The following is a 19,853-nucleotide window of genomic DNA, read 5'->3' on the forward strand; positions in this document are numbered from 1 at the left end:
AAAAGTAGTATTTTGTGCCTGGGCTGTTACAGCTATGTGTTTAAGATTTTTTGTTTTTGTTTTGATTTTTTGGGACATGAATGTTTCATTTGACTTTTTGGGGAGCTATTTATTGTTTTTTATATTTGTTTATAAAAGTAAAAAGTACTAAAAAGCACAGGAAAAACCCCCAAATTATATACAGTCATGGGCCCGGATGTAACCACCATATTAGTTAATTGTTTGGATATATTTTTCAAAACTTTTTTATACTTAGGTGTTTAGAAAATTAAAATGCAGTTACAGTGCACCTGTAATAAACCTCTAAAATTACTTTAAATAAATAAGCTATGTGCAGTAATACTGATATCAGGGACGACATAAAGAATGTGACCGTTTTTATCCAGTATGTCTTGAACAGAGAAAGTGAAAGTTCCCTATAACCCCATCCCCCAGAGGTGACACTGTTCAAGCTTGTTGAGTATTCCCCTTGGCGAGTGGTTTTCAAACTTTTTGGTGTCAGAACTCCTTGGCACTCCTAAAATTTGAGGCCCCGCCACAAGCTTTTATTTATGTAAATTCTTTAGGACTCTAAATACCTAACCATGTTAGAAAACAAAAATGGTGTTCCATGAAAAAACTAGTTTAGATTGCACCCCAGACAATGACAGTATTTTCTTTGCGACAACCATTGTACTTGGCATGGGGAAGAAGTGCTTCATGGGATAGTGCAGGAAGTTAGTGGCTCCTTGTGGCAGAGCCTCCGATCCCGTGGCACTAACCTGTGAGAAGACCGCCCCTCCCTTGGTGTGCCTTCTGCTCTGTGTCTTGGTGGCAGCACCTGTTGGCTTTCTGCCCTAGGGCGCATGGCGACACCCAGCACTGCAGGAAAGCGCTGCACCGGGCCGTCCAGTGCACCAGTGACTACCCGGAGCACGTCTGTGAGGTGCTGCTCACCATGGAGAGGACAGAAGGTGGGGACACTCGGCTCTCTGCTTCCGGTTCAGAGTCTGTAAGGACAGGCTGGTTTACAGCTGCAGCCCCTCAGGTGGCGCTCACATGGGAGTGGTTCCTCTCGGGTTCCCTAGAGCCAAGGGAGACTCTGTTGTGTAGTTCTGGCATGGTTCTCAGAATTCTTTGAGGAGGGCCATCCTGTGCATCATAGCGTCTTTAGCAGCATCCCTGGCCCCTCTCTACCCACTAGATGCCAGTAGCACTGCTCTCTGCCCCCAGTTATGACAACCAAAAATGACTCCAGGTGTTGCTGACTGTGCCCTGGGGGTCAGGATCGCTCCAGTTGAGGACCTCTGCTTGAGCACTTGACATGCGCCACAGGAGCACAGAGGCAGACGACCACTTGTGTGCTCACCTGCCGAATTTTAGAGCCTCAGTGTTATGTTTCCAGTGGGAAAATAGTGGATTTATCCATGGGCATTGGTATGGATTTTGGGTGGAAACCCCTCAGAACTTGAAATAAAACACCCAAACAACAAATCGCAAAATACCCCACATTTATCATTTGAGACGCTGTTCAGATTTTTTAGTCTTAATATTGGGTAGACCAAAAAGTTCATTTTTTTTCCTCCCGTAAGATGGCTCTAGTAGCGCTTAGGTGCCTTTGACTTCTTTCAAAACAATTTTGTTAGATTGTGTTATATCATATCAGCATGCATTGAAAAAAAACAAAAACAAAAAACTACCGTGGCTGGTGTGGCTCAGTAGATTGGAAGCGTGTGAACCGAAAGGTCTCCGGTGTGGTTCCCAGGGAGGGCACAGGCCTGGGTTGTGGGCCAGGACCCTGGCTGGGGCCCTGTGAGAGGCAGCCAGCTGATGTTGCTCTTGCACATCAATGTTTCTCTCCCCCTCCCTCTCTCCCTTCCCCGCTCTCTAAAAATAAATAAACTCTTAAAAAAAAAAACTTACCAAAATTGGTGAATTTTTGTGTAGCCATTTTAATATTGAAGATGGAAGAAAATAGGCAACATTTTTGGCATATTATGCTTTATTATTTCAAGAAAGGTGAAAATGCAATTGAAACACCAAAAAGGATTTGTGCAGTATATGGAGAAGTTGCTGTGACTGATCAAACATGTCAGAAGTGGTTTGTGAAGTTTCGTACTGGAGATTTCTTTCTGGACGATGCTTCCAGTCAGGTAGACCAGTTGAAGTTGATAGCAGTCAAATTGAGATATTAATTGAGAACAGTCAGTGTTATACCATGTGCTATATGACATATTCAAAACACCTAAATCAGTAAAATTATTGGTAAAAATGAAAATATGTTTTTTATTTGACGGAAAAAACTAAATGGACTTTTTGGCTAACCTGATATAAATGTCTTACACCTTTTGCATTGGAATGTTTTCATAATCTTTGCCAGGGAGCTCCCATAATAGATCATATTCTGGTTGGTAAGTCTCTTTTCTAAAAGAGAAGGGACATTTTAAATACACCTGGAAGGACTACATAATGAAATCGACTTAAAATGGGGAGCTACCCTCTCCAGTTCTTATTGTCTGATAGGAGAGATGTCTTCTGGAATGTGGGGAAATTAAGAAAACCGTATTATTATCATCCTTCAAAAACCCAAGCAGTGAAAGTTTGCTTCTCTTCCTATCAAGGTACTTTAGAAGATTGGGATATAGCCGTTCAGAAAACCGAAACTCGGTTAGCTCGTGTTAACGAGCAGAGAATGAAGGTAATGATGCTGTTGATTGAAGTCTTGGGAGCTTCTAACAGCTATTTTGACTGTGTTTGGGATGAACATTTTTTGTCAAAACCATGAGGTCTTTCTAAAGTGTGTCCTTTACTTAGAGTATTATGAAATATTTGAACCGGTATTTAAACTAGTCTTGTATTCTTTTTTATAATGGCTTAAAACTTTAGCCTCAACAGTGAATACTTTTTTATGTCATAGGGGAATTTTGGCCCTAAAGTTTTACTGGAATAGATGAAAAAAATAATAAAGAGGAGCCTCACTTAGCCTAGTGATTGGAATATGAACACCCCCAAATTAATTGGGGCCCTGGTTTCATAGGTTATTTTCTTTCTCTTGGTGAGTAATTACCGGGGTTATTGTGAGACACACTGGAGATCTGAGAGGCAGGGCAGGGCCCGAGGAGCCTGAGGGGCCCTGGCCGGGGAGGTCGCGAGCATTTCCGCCTGGCTTTCTCTGGTCTCTTCCTGTCACGTGGGTAATGAGTTTCCCCTCCCTGTCCTCTTTCATCTCTTCTCATCACAAGTCAGTAGAGTTCAGGTCATTGCTGTGTCCAGTGATGCAGCATATGCCCCGTTTTCCAGGCTGCAGAGAAGGAAGCCGCTCTCGCCCAGCAAGAAGAAGAACAGGCTGAACACCGGAAGAGGGCCCGGGCCGAGAAGAAAGCGCTGAAAAAGAAGAAAAAGACCAGAGGTGCAGACAAGCGCAAAGCAGATGAGGATGACGAGAAAGAGTGGGGCGATGATGAAGAAGGTAAAGATTTTCAGAAATTTTATTTTGGAGCATTGCGGCCTTCCAGAGAAGTTGCAAAAAACAGACAAGCAAAAAAAAGTACAAAGAACTGTTCTTGGACCCTTTGAGAGCATCAGCCTTCCTGTCCCTATTGGACTCTGCCCTGTGCCAGGTACTGCCCTGCACAGAGGCCCGGACTCCACTCCCTCCCTGCGCTGCTCTGGCCTCCACTGCCCTCCTGTGTGGTGCCCTCCTCCCCCTGCTTGGGCTCCCGTACCCCACGCTCCTCTCTGTGCCCCGTGCGTGGGCATCCCTTCAACCCACTCAGGATCTGTGTCCCCTGACACCACCCAGCCCCACCCTGCACCGACACTTGCCTTGTTGCCCCACCTATGGTTTTGACTTGGTAGAATTTTCCAAGTCGAAGCTTGGTAGACTTTTCCAGTCTTGCAGCTTCAGGAATGGGCAGGCGTGGGTCAGATTTATTTCAGCAAAGTCAGTCAAGGTAAAGAATTGTCTGCTGACATTAAAGAACTCTGTACATTTTACTAGTATACAGTTGTCAGCCAGAAGGAAGTAGTGATGGCGACTGCGTTTGGTTGCCTTTCTTGCACACCTTTTTGGGGCCTTTACAAACAGCCGTTAGCTCACGGCCCCTCAGAGCTCCTGGGTTAGCGGGGTAAGGCAGATGTGCCGGGACTGCAGTGGCGCATAATCGGGACGGTGGGAGGTATAGGTGTGAGTTATGGTGGAAGCCAAAGGGAGCCAGTGGGCCAGCTCCCTGCAAGATAGAGGTCACGGGGAAGCGATGTGTGCACCTTGGCACCTGGGGGAGGACCGAGGGGCTGTCCAGTGAAGGAGACGGGGAGCCAGACACAGGGCTGGTGTCAGCGAGGCACGAGGTACAACACAGCCTGGCATTTCCTGTGGCAGCGGTATCGGGGCTTAGGCCACAGTGCAGGCGGGGGCCAGGGGCGGGGTTGGTGAGGCTGGAGCAGCAGGCAGGCCAGCTGGCTGGGCGCCACACACACAGGCTCGTGGGGGTTTTTTTTAAATCCTCACTGGAGGACATGCTTTTTGACTTTAGAGAGCGGGGAAGAGACGGAGAGAAATATTAATGTGCGAGAGAAACATTGCCTGGTTGCCTCTTGCATGCACCCTGACTGGGGACAATCTGCAACCCAGATATGTTCCTTGACTGGGAATTAAACCTGCGACCTTTTGGTTTATGGGACAATGCTCCAACCAGCCGAGCCCCACCCAGGGATGCTCTTGAATGCGGCATGCTGTGATTAGACTCCATCCGAAGTGGTAGGAAATTGATGGAAGGGTCTGGAAGTGGGGGCCAACCCCAGGTGGGTTTCAGTACTCCCCCTGGAGGTAGTGAGGAGAATGGGTTGGAGTAGAATGTTCAATTCTGGAGGACAGGAGACAATAGTGGAAGTTTCTAGGAATGATGGACCCTTAATAGAGCTTTCCCAGGTGTGGCCCGCATGTGAAGCACGTAAATGCAGGTCCCCATCCCGCCCTTGGTGACCTGGGCTTTTTTAGGAGAAGGGCCTTGGAATTTGCTGGCTGAATTTTTGGACTCCCTGACCTTTTATACGATTGAGAGTAGACAGTGAGGACTTAACACCTCTCCTGGATTTAGCCCACGCATTCAAATGTAATCAGGGTCCAGAAAGTGGTGGAACAAGCTGGGGAGCCAAGGAAGGCCTGGAAGGTATTGTGTGTGCAGATGTGGGAGAGGAGTCATTGTTGATCATGTGCAGCTGTTGCAGACCAGCTGTTTGTAGTGGGGAGAGCGTGTATGTGGACGAGCTCGGGGTAGAGAGGAAATAAGTAATCGTCGTTCCTTTTCCCCTGACACCCTGTAGAGCAGCCTTCTAAACGCAGAAGGGTTGAGAACAGCGTTCCTCCAGCTGGAGAAGCACAAGACTTGGAAGCGGAGACAGGACTCTTTGGGAAAAGCGCACCTGTTGATGTTGCCCCCCCTTCAAAGCAGAAGGAGAGGGCAGCCGCCCTAAAAAGGGATGTGCCCAAGGTGCCCCACGACAGCAGCAAGGACAGCATCACCGTCTTTGTCAGCAACCTGCCCTACAGCATGGAAGAGCCGGACGTGAAGCTCCGGCCGCTCTTTGAGGCCTGTGGGGAAGTGGCTGAGATCCGGCCCATCTTCAGCAACCGGGGCGACTTCCGAGGCTACTGCTATGTGGAGTTTAAAGAGGAGAAATCGGCCCTGCAGGCTCTGCAGTTGGACCGGAAGAATGTAGACGGCAGGCCAATGTTTGTTTCCCCGTGTGTGGATAAGAGCAAAAATCCTGATTTTAAGGTATGCTTGTGGAAAAACAGTGCCTTTCACAAAGGGCTGTTATAAAGACTGAACACTTCTTTTCGTGAAGGAAGTAATGTTTAAAGTACACATGGAATACCTATACTCTGTTAAGGACTAAACTTTCATGTTAATGGGTCTGTTCTGAGCTGGTTACTTGAGGTCTGACTCACGGCTTGGTCACTTTGAGCTGGCATGAGCTGGTAAATGATCATAAAATGAGGAATTGTAATAATGGTGACTGTCCACTGAGTGCTTAGGAATGACAAGGGATTGTACTATCTGTTTAAGTATTACATTACTTCATGGCATCCTCACCCAAACTCTGAGAATAGCTACTTTCATTCTTGCTATTTGGCAGGAGAGGAAGTGGAGGCTTGAGAGGTTAAGTGACATGTCCAGGGTGACCCAGTTAGCAATTCCTAGCGCCCAGAGTCGGCTCTGGTGCACCTGGCGGGGACGTGGACTGGGAGATGAGGCCACTGTGCTGGGTTGGGCTTCCCGCCATCGGGTTTCCCCTCCCTTCTGCCACAGGTGTTCAGGTACAGCACTGCCCTGGAGAAGCACAAGCTGTTTATCTCGGGCCTGCCCTTCTCCTGCACTAAAGAGGAACTGGAAGAGATCTGTAAGGCTCACGGCACCGTGAAGGACATCAGGCTGGTCACCAACCGGGCCGGCAAACCGAAGGTCGGTGTATGAGGGGATGGAAAGCGCTTAGCCTTCTGAGGCTTGGGTGAGCCTGTTCCTGTTTCTAATCACAGATTATGTGGTTCTAGAGTAGATTCCTACTTTGCTAAGAAACAAATGATAAATTAACAGAAGGATAGGTACAGTAGGCTTACTTCCATTTGGAGTCAGAGTAATCTGTAGCTAATTGGATTAAAAAAATAAGGCATTAAAGAAAGAAAAGCCCTCCCCCGAATTAGTAGGGTAGCACAGTGCAGAGCCCACACTGGGGCCTTGGGGTGAGTGGCTGTCCTCTGCGTCTCCTCCTTCCTGCCCAGACGCCTGTGTTTCACTAGGTCTCCGGCTGTTCTCTTCGGTCCCTCCACTGGACTCCCTATTATGCAGTCCTTTAGCCCTTCTCAGTCTCCGGTGAAACCCTCTTTGCACCCCACTTAGCGTTGTTTAAGCATGAGTTTGGGTTGCCTTTCTTCCCCCGCTCCCTTTATCCAGGTTGATTAAGAGTTAAAGGGTATGAACTGAAGGGGTGGCGAAGGCACAGGTGTTCGGCCACACTGGGGCTGCTCCCAGGGTCCAGGCCACCTCAGCCGATCGCTGGATTTATACTGGTCTGTGCGTCTTCCTCTTTTTGCTGGAGCAAGCACAGGAGGTACTGAACTTACAAAGGTCACTGAAGTTACAGGCGGTTACAGAAATGTGGAGGGAGAGTAGGGCGGGGAAAGAAACCTGTAGACAAAGGATGGCGGTAGTGGGGAAGGTCACCTGTTGCTGAGGTGCCTGCCCTGCCCTGGCCCTGCAGCCTGAGGGAGGAAGTCGTGTCCTGGCTCTGTAGCACCTGACCTGGCTCTGGCCTCGTTCCTAGGGCCTGGCCTACGTGGAGTATGAAAATGAATCCCAGGCATCGCAGGCTGTCATGAAGATGGATGGCATGACTATCAAAGAGAATGTCATCAAAGTGGCCATTAGCAACCCCCCTCAGAGGAAAGTTCCAGAGAAACCAGAAGCAAGGAAAGGACCAAGTGGCCCCATAGTGCCGCGGCAGATATATGGAGCGTAAGTGTTTGCAGCTGGCCAGTGCAGGCTTTGTCCTGGCCAGCACCGCGATGAGCTGCTTTCCTGTCGGTGCGGTGTGTTGGGACAGAAAGCCAGGGCATGCTGTCCACTGTAGTCACCAGAGATGCTGTCCAGAGCATGTCCGCGCAGAGAGCAAGCCCAGAGTGGGACCTGTTTTGGTGTTTGCCAGTTCACACTTGTGATTCATATAAGGTCATGTTCCTCTCTGATTGTTTTAAAGTCCTCCTTGCCAGATGACTCCGTATGTTTAAACAAGGCCTGACAACCACGTTTGCCAGGGTAATCTATGGCTCTGGCGGTCATCATATAGAAGCTATTTTTTTTACCTGATAGGGGTGACACAGCAAAATTTCCAGGTGATTTGGTGAAAGGTTACAGCCTTTTTCATCTACCCATAGGTGACTACATTGCAGAGATTTGGCCTTTGCCAAAATTGGGAAGAAGGCCAAAGTAGTTAATTTGGATTTTACCTACTAATCAATCAAGGAAGCAGGCTTTGTCTTATCTTTGTAGTCTTATTTTTCACCTTTGAACTTCGAGTGTTTTAAGACTTTACTGGCTTATTTTCACAAATAGAGCAGGGTCATGAATTGTTGTGTGGAAAGGGTGCATTCAGTGTCTGCTCTTCCAGGCGGGGGAAGGGACGGACCCAGCTCTCTCTGCTGCCTCGTGCCCTGCAACGCCCGAGCACCGCAGTGGCCCAGGCCGAGAACGGCCCTGCCCCGAAGCCAGCGGTCACCACCTCAGCAGCTGCTGAAGCTCCCAAGATGTCCAATGCTGACTTTGCCAAGCTGCTTCTGAGAAAGTGAACAGGGACTCGGAGAGAGGGGAAATGCCTTACTTCATGCTGGCCAGGAGGACCACCGGCCTCCCAGCGGTACCCTTGGTGTGGAAGGGCCCGGGGCAGCGCCTGCGCCCACGTAGTGTTCTCTGGTTCAGACAGAAGGGAAAGGGTGTCCAAGGAAAGAGGCTCTGCGTGCCCCTCATATTGAGGGTGACCGGAGGCGAGCAGTCACTCCACAGACTGGGCACAAGGTGTGGTCTCTTAAGAGTGAAAAACAAAAGTAAAACCTGGACACACTTTTTTGAGACACACTTGTCCAAATGTTTTTGGCCAACTCCGGCCCCTTTTATAAGACACTTCTCTAACGCTCTGCGCAGGACACGTGCCCGCTGCTCTTCTAATTTTTGAAAGACAAAAAGGCAATGCTAGTAATTCACCGGAATGGCCTATTTTAGTAAGGGGGTGGGGAAGGGGGAAGTCACATAAAAAATGTTTGATGGATTTTTGTTCAAGGGGGCTGTGCGTTTTTATATTATGTATTTGTAAATGACATGTCGACCCATTGTTTTGTTTCCTAAAAGGAAAATATTTGTGACATTTGTTTTATATAGGAATTCTGTGTGCCATCTGCCGTGGACCATTTTCTTTGCCTAGTGAGTAGTGGACTGTGTTCTTTGTCTAAATATTGAGTTTTAGCCCTTTGGTTTTGTTTAAATACCATGTCAAGTGCAAACTTAAGTTTTCCCCATTTAGGTTTGTTTATTAAACCGAAGTTCTCTTAAAAACCTCTTGTGGAGTGGTACTCAGCTCTGCATTCAAATATGGATGTTTTGAAATGGGTGTACCTTGCTTTACCGAACAGACGTGTAAATAGAACTTTTGTAAGTCAAATCCCATGGTCACTTTGATTTAAATCTTTTCAGCTGTGATGTGTCTTCAGCTTTAAACTTCAGCTTATGGCAGTTTGACACTTCAGCTTTTATACATTTTTACCTGAACTCTTCTGTCAGATATTTGCTGCTGCGAAAGTGATATTGGCAGATCAGCTTGGGAAACCTAACGTCATAAATGCACTGTGGGGGGAAATCCAGGAGCTCCCATATATGACGGAAAGCAGCACAGTTTTTTTAAATTCTCACCTAAGGATATGTTTATTGATTTTTAGAAGGGGGTCGGGGAGAGAAAGAAAGAATGGTTGCCTCCTGTATGCGCCCCAACCAGTGGTCAAACCTGCAGCCTTTAGGTGTCAGGAGGACGCTCCAACTGAGCTCCCCAGCCAGGGCAACTCAGCTCTTTTTTCAAGTTTTTGTGGCTCATTCAAGCTTCACTATATTTAATGTAACATTTTTTAAATGGAAAATATTAAAAAGATAGAGTAAGATAAACTCTTTACATGCCTACCATTGAACATCAGCATGTCTCACGCCAGAGCCCATCTTTCCTCCTCTGCCTCCCACTCCTTCCCCATATCTGTTATTTTGAGGGTCCTCCAGACAGCTTGCACCCACAACATTGTAGCATATGTCTCTAAGAGATAAGAACCTAAAGGCCATAGTTTCATCATTATTCTAGAAACATTAGCAGTAATACCCCAATGTCATCCACTGTTCAGTAAACTTCTCATTTCCTGTTGTTTCATAAATGTCAATTCCATCCCATAAATTAAGATCGGTAGATTATATGAGTCTTAATCTGTAGGTCTCCTCCTACTGTGTCTCTCTTTAGCACAAAGCAAAAAATTTGTTACGAGCAATCTGAATTAAATGCAAGCAGTAGGTCTCTCTGACCTCAGCAGCAGCCAGAAGAGGCTGTGTCATTCTCTGGAACGGCCCTTCCTGCCCGTGGGAGCCCACTTGGTGGGTGAGGGTGTGGGCTGGTCAGGGGCTGGCACTGAAGAGCCAGAATATTCCCTTATCAGTCCAGGTTCAGGTGGCTTCACTCTGCTGCTTCACATTTCACCATTTTGTTCTCTTGCTGTTGGCCAATCCTCTGACCTCACTTCATACTCTCCCGATGTCAGCACAGGCCTTGTAACAGAGGTGAACCTTTTCAGATTTGAGTAGGACTCAGTTGAGGTTTGGGGCGTGGACTGTTCTACATAGAAATTTTCAGGAATATGTGACTGGGTTTATGTGTTTTCTCCAGAAAACCATGAACTCACGGTAAATAGGAACATGAAAAACCACTTCAGTTACTTGAGTCTTAACTGAAAGATCAGTGAGCCACGTCTGTCAGCCTAGGTGAGCAGCTTGTCTGACTAGCCTTGTCCTCTTTTCCTGTGGGGATTCCCGTCCCGGGTCTGCGTGGCTGCCAGAACTACTTAAAGAACAGGTCTGAGATCCTTCTGACAAATGGAACCATCTCAAGAAAACAGCGAAGTCTCAGGCATTTATTTAATATAATAAAATACTTTATTAGAGTCAGTTATTTGTTAAAATAACATCCTTCACATTTAGCTAAAGTGCCAATTTCAATAGTACAAAGCAAGTACTTCGGTCAAGCTTCCTTGGTGTGCTTACAAAACCAAGATGATAGAAGATTTAAGGTGTAAGAAATACCTTTATGGCAGCATACAAGTACGAAAATATTTTTTATAAAGGTTTGACTAACTCACTTGGGGCCATTTTGTACATCTATTTTCCTTGGTAATCTTTCAGAAAACCATTCTGAATGTGCTTATTATACAATTAAATAATTATAAACTGAATACTTGCTACATGAGAAAAGTGACCCATTCTCACATCAGAGACAGCATGGTACATAACTCAGCATCACTCAAGACACTGACAGAGCGCAGCACAGTGTTAGGCAGCCTGGGCTCTGGCCCTGGGACAGAACCCAAGGTTTCGGGCCATTCTCTCTAGATGGCAGCAGTCCTGTTGGTGCCTGTGCCCTGTGTGACTGAAAGAGAAGATCCTCTCTTCTGCCACAGAATGACGGCTGGGCCATACTGCATAAAACACTCTGTAAATTGTTAGACAAAAACACTCCAAGGCAGTCTCTTCTGCCTCCCCAACAGGATGCTGGACAGTACAGTGGCTGTGGGAAGTGGGGGTCAGGTCAGTAAGTGGACCAGGCTGCATGACAAAAAGGGACATGTCCCAGCTGCGGTCAAAGTTTTTCATGGTTCAGTACAAACTGATGCTCTAATTCATTATCAGAATGCTTATTTAGCCCTGGCTGGGAGGCTCAGCGGGTTGGAGCATCTTGGGTACACGGGGAGGTGGCGGATTTTATCCCCAGTCAAGGTGCATACGGGAGGCAACTGACCAATGTTTCCCTCCCTCTCTAGAATCAACAAACATATCCTTGGGTAGGGATTAAAAAAAAAGCTTATTTGGTGTTGACACGGTATCTGTTTTATCAGATGTGTTCTTTAACATCTACTGATAGAAGATGTTAAATTCAGCAGGGAGTGAGGGCAGACCTGCCCACTCGCACATGACCTGATCTGCAGCCTGGCTCAGTTCGCTGAAAACCCAGAGAACTTTTAGATGAAAACATCTGGGCTGAGTGGCTGCTGACGCAGTGAGAGAAACATCAGCAGAAAAGGAAAAAGCAGGCTGGCCAGTCCCCTATTCTTAATTAGAAAAATAGTATTAATATGGAAAAGTAGCCTCCAACAGTAGAGTTTGCAAACTATGGCTCTTGAAATAAGCAAGATACCAAACTAGAAATGTTGTCAGCACTCATTTCATGTTGTATCTCAGAAGTTTGCCCTGCCAGTAAGAATCAGTCACACCACCAATATCTTAAGTGGGGAAGCAAAAAGCTCTAAGCAAGCAAGCACTCAGTCATTTCTCAAAATGGGGACCAGGTTCTCCTCAGCGGAGCTGACCTCCCAGGTAAAGTCACAAAACCTTTTAACCAGTTTCAGAGAAAGACTTGGGGGAGTTAGTCCTCTGTCTCTGGATCTCATCCCAGTCTTGGCCTCTCCCCACCTTAGTGCAAATTCTGCTCCGGGACCTGTTCTGGTCACATGCAAAGAACACTGGTGCCCCCACTGCCTGCTGGGACCACCATAAGCATGGGCCACCAGCATGGATGGCAGACACAACATCACTAGCTCAAAAGAAGAAAATAAATAACTTGGCTGAATTATAAGTTATCTTAGAGACAAGGCTTAATAATTTAGTTTTTTTCTTAAAAAAAAAAAAATGGAGGTAAAGAACGTTTAAGTTCCTTATCTGTCTCCTTTTGCTTTGGGAAACGACAAGGTTTCTAGAAATCCTAAGTTTTGATTTTTTCCTCCCCCTGGAAATCCCACACTAAGGGAGGCTTTAAAGGGTTATGGTTTCACAGGTAGTGTCTCCTTGAACCCAGAATGGTTGGGTTTGGCCTCAGGCAGTGCCACCGGGTACTCTGTTGTGGCAAAGAGCAAGGTGTCCAGGGTGGTCTCCGTACACTTGGCAATGAAGCGAATGAACGGCCTCACGTCGCCTTCATTGGCGACTTCCAGTACGTGGTAGTACTCAGATCTCTGTTCCTTGCGGATGGTGATGGGTGGGTAGCCCGCCTGCATTAGGATGAGGTTCATCAGCAGGCGTGAGGTCCTTCCATTGCCGTCAATGAAAGGGTGGATGTAAACAAGTTTATAATGGGCCAAGGCAGCAAACTCAACAGGGTGCAGATTCATAGCATCCTCAGAGTTGAGCCACTGTATGAACTCTTGCATCTGCTTCTCCACATCTTGAGGATGGGGCGGGATGTGGTGTCCCACGAGGACCTGTGTTGTCCGAAACCTGCCGGCTTCCACGGGGTCCACGTAACCCAGCACCCGCCTGTGGATCTCCAATATGTCGCTGATGGTGACGGACCCGATGCGGGAAACCAGTGTGGTGTTGACGTACTTCATTGCTGCGTGCATGCCAATGACCTCGTTCTGCTCCTCCAGGCTTTTCCCTGGCACAGCATAGCGGGTCTCCAGAATGTGCCTGATTTCTGACAGGGTGAGCGTGTTGCCCTCAATTGCAACCGTGTGGTAGATGTGATGGTAGTATGTTTCCTCCATGACCCTTCGCAGTGCGGAGTTGCCCTTGGGGATGGACATGACCTTCTTTACTTTGCTGTCGATGATGCTGAAGTACCTCTGGTCGATCTCCTCTACCAGTGGCAGCGTCCGGTCCCGGTTGATCAGCGCTTTCTTGTGGTCGGGCGAGATGGTCAAGGCTCGGGTGTACAAATAATCTGCCTGGATGATGTCCTTGTCCTCTTCTGAGAAGATGCCAAACTCGTTGAGTGCATCCACAAAGTCTGGGTCCATCTTCAGGGCATGCAAGAAGAGCTTGTGGGCTTTCTCCCGCTTGCCTTGGCGTTTCATTTCCAGGGCTTGGTTCAGAGCTGCTTTGGCTTCCGACTTACCAACTAGAAAAGAGCCAAAGCAGCACAGTCAGGGAGGGCAGGGAGTGGCAGGGTGCATTCAGGTGACTGGCCACCTGTGCCAGGCCCCGGGGAAGCCGTGGCCTCGGGGCTAGTTCCAGTCACGCTGCTCAGGCCTTTCAGCATGCGCAGTACTACTGCATGTGTGGATGTGTTTATTCCCCACAGCCCCACGGGGTGGCAGGCTGGTTGGTTTCCATTTGTCCCAGAGCCCTGGGAGCCATCACCTGGCCCCCCTGCCTTCCGCCTGCCACATGGAGCGGCTGTGTTCTCTGGCCCCAAGTCCCATCACTTGGCCCTCCCTGCGTCCTGGTGGGGCCTCCCCTGCCTCTCTACGCCAGGCTGTGAATAGCTCCCCACTGGTACTAGCCCGTGAAGCCTCCCCATCCTGGGACCTTTAATTCTTTTAACCGAGTGGTTTCAGCTGCCCCCTGCTCGACACCTAGTCTTCCTTCCACGGGCTTCCCCCACCAAGCGGGTGTCAGCCACACTTAACTGGGCTGCTTTTAGTTCCTCAAGTGCCTGAGGCTCTCTCACCCTCTGGTCTCTGTGGGAGCACTCTCCCCTCATGACTGTTCCCTTCGGTCACTCTTGATCACACTCTGGTCTCAGCTTCGGCATCCCCTCCTCCAGGGAGCCTTCCTGGTGTGCTCCTGTGGCCCTCTTTGCTCACCACACTGGTGGCGCAGTATCAGTCACCAGTTTGTCTAGGCTTGGAGGTCAGGGCGCACTTCTTGACTGTGATACCCTGGGCCCTGCACACAGGACATAGTAGACACTAAATATCTATTGCATTAGCGAGTGTTGAAAAGAGTGATGTGAGCATCATGGGGGAGCGGGAGGACTCCATGGTTTCTCCCCTGTAATGTACAAAAAGTCAGACAGCTATGACTGAAAAAAGGATCCCTTGCTCAATGTACAGATGTGCCCGAAAGATCCACGCACAGGGGCATCCGAGGATGGGAAGCAGGGGAGGCAGGATCGGGGAAGGACAGGGAGTGGCTGCGGGTGAGGCTCAGCATCCACCCTGGCTGCTGCGAGTGTGGTAGTGGCGGTGGAGTCATGCCGCAGCCCTCACACTACAGCCTGGAGTGTAACGTGGGCAGGGCGCTTTGCCTCCAGGAAGAGGCAGCTCCCTTCCTGGCTCCCCATCCAGGCAAAGGCAGGTAGGGGCAGCTGGGAAGTCTTGACACAGCTCCGCTGACTGCTGCTGCTGCCGGGGGCGGGGGTGCAGCAGAGTCGTGAGATGGCAGACTTGCCTCCCCTGCCCCTATGCCCTGGCAGAGCCCAGTAAAGACAGCTGGGAGATGAGAATACAACATACCAACGTTTCGGAGATGCGGCAGAAGCACAGAGCTGCAGTAATCAAAACAGTATGGTACAGGCAGAAAAACACCAATGGAACAGAATTGAGAGTCCAGAAATAAACCCACGCATACACGGGCAACTAATTTTTGTGAAAGGGGCCAAAAGCATACAATAGAGGAAGAAGAGTCTCAATAAATGGCACTGGGAAAACTGGAAAGCCACATGCAAAATAATGAAACAACTGCTGACACAATGCACAAAAATTAACTAAAAATGGATTAAGGACTTGAATATAAGACCTGAGGCAATAAAATAGAAGAAAATATGGGCACTACACTTAAGTACCTTGGTCTCAGGAGTTTTTATGAACTTGACCCCAAAGTCAAGGGAAGTAAAAGCAAAAAAAGAAGAACTGAAACTAAAAAGCTACACAGCAAAAAAAAAAAAAAAAAACCCCAAAAAGGTGACCAGTGGGGTGGAAGACAGTATTTACAAACAATACCTCCAATAAGAGGCCAATATGTAAAATATATAAGAACTCATATAACACCAAATGAAAAAATTTTGGTTAAAAAAATGGGCCAAGGATCTGAATAGAAACTTTTCCAAGGAAGACATACAGATTGCCAACAGATACATGAAAAGATGTTCAACATCACCCTGACCAGTGTGGCTCGGTTGGGTGACATCCTGCAAAGCGGAAGGTCACCTGTTCAATTCCCAGTCAAGATATATGCCTGGGTTGTGGGTTCCATCCCAGATCGGTGTGCTTGTGAGAGGCAACTGATCGATGTTTCTCACATCAATGTTTCTCCCCCTCTCTAAAAATATATATAAAGTCTTTAAAGAAAAATGAACATCACTCGTTATAAGGGAAATACAAATCAAAACTATGAGATACTACCTCACACCTGGTAAAATGGCTACTATCAAGAGAAGAAATAAGTGTTGGGGAGGATGTGAAGAGGGAACCCTCACACACTGCTGGTAGGAATGTAAACTGGTGCAGCCGCTATGGAAAACAGGTGGAGGTTTCTCAAAAACTTTGAACAGAATTACCATATGACCCAGCAATCCCTCTTTTGGGTACCTACCTGAAAAATTTGAATACACTCATTTATAAAGTTATATGCAGCCCTATGTTCATTGCTGCCTTCTTCACAGTGGCCAAAACATGGAAACCCAGGTGTCCTATGATGGCTGAATGGATCAAGATGTGGTACATACATACAATGGAATACTACTTAGCCATAAAAAAAGATGAAACATTGCCATTTGACTGAGCATGGATGGATCTGGAGAGTATTATACTAAGTGAAGTAAGTCAGAGGGAAAAGGACAAAAACCATATAAATTCACTCGTATGTGGGATATAAAACATAAAGCAATGAATGAACCAATCAAAAACTCACAGACACAGACAACTGAATGGTGGTTCCCAAAGGAAAGAGGGATGGGGAGGACAAAGGGGGTAAAGGGAGTCCACCTATGGTGACAGAAGGTGACCAGACTTTGGGTGACGGACACAATGCAGTATGCAGACGATGTCCTATAGACTTGTACACTTGAAACTTCCGTATCCTCATTAACCAGTGTCGCCACACAGAATGAACACATGTCATGTTATCAAGTTGTAAACCTAAAATTTGTTATTAACCAATGTTGCCCCAATAATTTTAATTTAAAAAATGTAAAGAACACAAATGATAACATAAATGTAGCATAATCCCCCAAAAAGAGACCCATCTCTCTTACCCGGAGAGGACTTGCTCTTGACCACCAGCAGTGCCGCATCCTTGGAGGTGACACTGAGCTCTGTGGATGGTCTGGCACACTTGGAGACGGCATGCTGTGCCCTGTCCAACTTGCTGCTGAGCAGGAAGAAGCCTTTGAGCAAGGCCAGACACTGCTCCTCCACGGCCCCCAGCGGCAGCAGCAGGGCCAGCAGGGACCCCAGCACCATGCTCAGCAGCATCACCCACAGGAAGCGGCCCCAGATTGAGACCCATTTTGGTTCAGTCACGGCCATCACGGAAGCCATTGGCATGAGTGTCATCTGGACTCAGGGGTGGCCCCCTTGCTCATACCCACAGTTGTCTGAGAGAGCTGGACCTGAAAGGAACCAAGAGGACGAGATGAGGCCGGGGAACTGGTACGTTTAGGATACATTTCTCACTCCAGCTACAGCTTGGAGACCCCCACGCCTCTTAACTCACTATGACCGGGGGTGGGGGCACGCAAGGAGTGGATATTAATGGGGAGGGGCCAGCCTGGAAGGATTGGTACCACCTCCATGGTGGTGTGTCTGAAAAGCAATGCTGCAGTTGCCCAGCATTTATTAAGCACTTACGGTGTGCCAGGCCGTGTGCTAAGCACTAAGGACCTGCACATACCCACCCTTCTGCAATCGTCAACAGGAGCTGACGCTATTGCCACCCCACTCTCCAGATGAGGAAACAGGCTCGGAGGAGGGAAGAGCCTCTTGCCTGAAGTCACCCGGTGAGCAAGTGACAGCCTTAGGACTTGAATTCAGGACCCTGTGGCTCTAAAGTCTACCCCCTTCACAAATTCTGTGGCCTCTGACCACAAACACTGAGTGTCTGGGACAAAAATAACCACCACACACACATACTCAGATTGGCGAAAGCAGTTCTGAGGCCCATTCCTTGACAAGCACAACTGTTTGGGGGTCTGATTTATTGTCACATGGCTGGTCACCTCTTCCTGCTCTCACCCTCCTAGCAGCTGCATTGCTTATCCCCTCTGGTCTTCCTTTTCTGGCCTGTCCAGCAGGGATGCCGTCTAAAGTCTGAGCAGTCTAACAGCTCAAAAAGAACTCAGGGTGTGGCCCAGAGACAGCGACCCCTTGCCCTCTGTGACAGGGGGTCTGTGCTAGGGACTGGCAGTGAAAGTGGACGGGTCAGGTATACAAGCACCATTATGCTAACAATAAGCATTTATTGGGCAACTACGGCGTGCTGAGCACTGAGCTGAGCGCTAGCCCTGCGTTACCTCACTGAACCCTCAGTACCCTCGGAAGGAAAGCTAACCCAGCTCCGTTTTACAGAAGCGGGGAACAAGCCACAGACAGCGCAAGTCAATTCCCTGGCCCACAAGGAGTAAACAGAAGCACCGGGAACGAATCTGAGTCCAGGCTGCCCGAGGCTTCACCTCTATCGTATCCACAAACGGGGCCTGTGCACCTGCTCCGGGCAGCTCCTGGTGCTAGGCCTCCAAGAACCGGAGATGGCTGGCTACGTTTCCCATCGCTCAGGGCTGTAGGTCTAACGGCGGGGGCGCGGGGTGGATGCTGGCTCGTTGATACTGAGTATCAGAAATGGCTTGGTACGCGCTCTAATGGGGGGTACGCTTGGCGCCCTTTGGGGGTACGGAGACGGTGTGGGTCACTCTTCGTCCAGGTGGTCCGCGCGTTCTCCCAGAGGGACGGGCTCTTCGGCGGGGCTGGAGTTCGCCGGTGACGGGTGTGAGCGAAGAGCTGGATGTGCTTTCCGGAAGGCGCAAATCTCTCATCCCCCACTACCCTAGGAAGGGGGAAACTGAGGCCCAGGGAGGGGAGAGGGTTGTACTAAGGTCATTCTGGGGAGCTGCTCCTTTCCGAACCCCGCCCAGAGCCCTCTGTCCTACCATACCCTTCCCGGCTCGCTCCTTCCAAGTCCCTCGGGCTAGCCCCCTCCTCACCGCGCACCTCCGCCCGGCCCTGCCGCTGCCTCCGCTGCGTTCGCAAGCTCCGCGGCGGGCTCAACCCTCCTCCGTCGCTGCCGGCCTTCTCACCCCGCCCCCTCCGGCTTGCCATTGGTCGACCGGTCATTTCGTCACGTCGGGTTGGCTTCCCGCACTGGTCCGCTCCTCGCATTTCCGTGTTCTCGCGTCGCCGTCAGCTTCCCGGGAAAAGTCTCGCCGTGGGCCACTCCCATTGGCTGGCTTCTGCGTTGGTCTCGTGCTGGTAGAAGCCAATAAACACCAGGAGGGGCGAGGCCTGAGCGACAGGCGGGAGTAGCAGCTGTGGAAAACCCCGCACTGATACGGTTTTGGGGCGCGGTAGCGGCAGGCACGGAAACTGGGAAACTGAATTCTGCGAGCTTGGAACTGCTGCCCTTCCCGCAGGTCTCATTCGGGGGCATCTCTCCTGGCCTCAGTTTCCTTAGGTGTAATATGAGGATGTTGGTGGTTTGCACCTCTCCACCCTCTTAGCCTGACTTCACAGCCCACTTCTTATCCTCTACTCTCTGCTACCAGCGTTGCGTTTTCTTTTTTTTCTCGCCTTCTCTCTTTTCCTCCCTGACTTTTTAGTTTGGATCCTCCAGAGAAAGGCCTGGCTGCTTGTTTTGGCTTCCCAGATAGAGGATTTTTCCCTTCATGCAGAAAACTGAAACCTCCACTTTTTTCTCTTTTTGTATTTATTATTTTTTCCTTCTTATTGAATATGTTGGGATGACACTGGCTAACAAAACTATACAGGTTTCAGGTGCACAATTCGGCAGCACATCATCTGTACACTGTCCATCACCGTTCGTCTCTATACCCTCCTCCATCTTCCCCCACCCCTGCAATCACCACACTGTTTGAAACTGCCATCTTTTTCTTCTTTTGCTTTGAAACCTCCATCTTAGTTCACAAATATTGAAACCAAAGATCCAGAACATGCCCAGCAATTCTACACATTGAGATGTTATGTCAACCGACGGTTGTGTGTGTCAATTCAATGCCAGCAGGAGTCGCCAGTGTGGGCAGTGGTGAAGTGGGAAGCCATTCAGTGAAAACAGCTCAGCCGTGAAGCAGCACAGCTGTGGGGCAGCAGGCTGTGAGGTGGCATCCCCAGCTTCCCTGTTTCAGCCTAGCTCGGG

At 48.8% G+C, this 19,853-nt stretch overlaps 2 protein-coding genes across 6 annotated transcripts in view; one reads left to right on the forward strand and one right to left on the reverse strand.

Moving 5' to 3' along the window:
* The window catches only part of SART3 (spliceosome associated factor 3, U4/U6 recycling protein), a 28,843-nt gene extending 18,715 nt beyond the window's left edge, over positions 1 to 10,128 (forward strand). The window contains exons 13-19 of the mRNA XM_054594212.1: positions 841 to 953; positions 2,601 to 2,677; positions 3,280 to 3,448; positions 5,305 to 5,759; positions 6,294 to 6,446; positions 7,306 to 7,496; positions 8,149 to 10,128. Coding sequence (XP_054450187.1) covers positions 841 to 953; positions 2,601 to 2,677; positions 3,280 to 3,448; positions 5,305 to 5,759; positions 6,294 to 6,446; positions 7,306 to 7,496; positions 8,149 to 8,326 — 1,336 coding nt within the window. The 3' untranslated portion in view covers positions 8,327 to 10,128. The remainder of the gene's footprint in view (positions 1 to 840; positions 954 to 2,600; positions 2,678 to 3,279; positions 3,449 to 5,304; positions 5,760 to 6,293; positions 6,447 to 7,305; positions 7,497 to 8,148) is intronic.
* Positions 10,129 to 10,689: 561 nt separating this feature from the next.
* FICD (FIC domain protein adenylyltransferase) lies at positions 10,690 to 18,767 on the reverse strand. Of its 5 annotated transcripts, XM_054594215.1 has the most exons (4): positions 18,695 to 18,720; positions 18,160 to 18,545; positions 16,744 to 17,100; positions 10,690 to 13,665 (listed from the first exon to the last, which is right to left on the reverse strand). In XM_054594215.1, the coding sequence occupies exons 3-4, from the start codon at positions 17,042 to 17,044 to the stop codon at positions 12,590 to 12,592; spliced, it is 1,377 nt and encodes a 458-aa protein (XP_054450190.1). In that variant the 5' UTR covers positions 17,045 to 17,100; positions 18,160 to 18,545; positions 18,695 to 18,720; the 3' UTR covers positions 10,690 to 12,589. The 5 variants fall into 5 exon arrangements, with proteins under 5 accessions (XP_054450190.1, XP_054450193.1, XP_054450191.1 ...); XM_054594218.1 differs by lacking the exon at positions 18,160 to 18,545 and having other exon boundaries at positions 18,688 to 18,767; XM_054594216.1 differs by lacking the exon at positions 18,160 to 18,545 and having other exon boundaries at positions 18,695 to 18,740.
* Positions 18,768 to 19,853: the final 1,086 nt, after the last annotated feature.

The sequence above is a fragment of the Pteronotus mesoamericanus genome, unplaced genomic scaffold, assembly GCF_021234165.1.
Source record: "Pteronotus mesoamericanus isolate MK-2021 breed Mesoamerican mustached bat unplaced genomic scaffold, CSHL_Meso_final scaffold_507, whole genome shotgun sequence".
NCBI classification, from domain to species: Eukaryota; Metazoa; Chordata; class Mammalia; order Chiroptera; family Mormoopidae; genus Pteronotus; species Pteronotus mesoamericanus.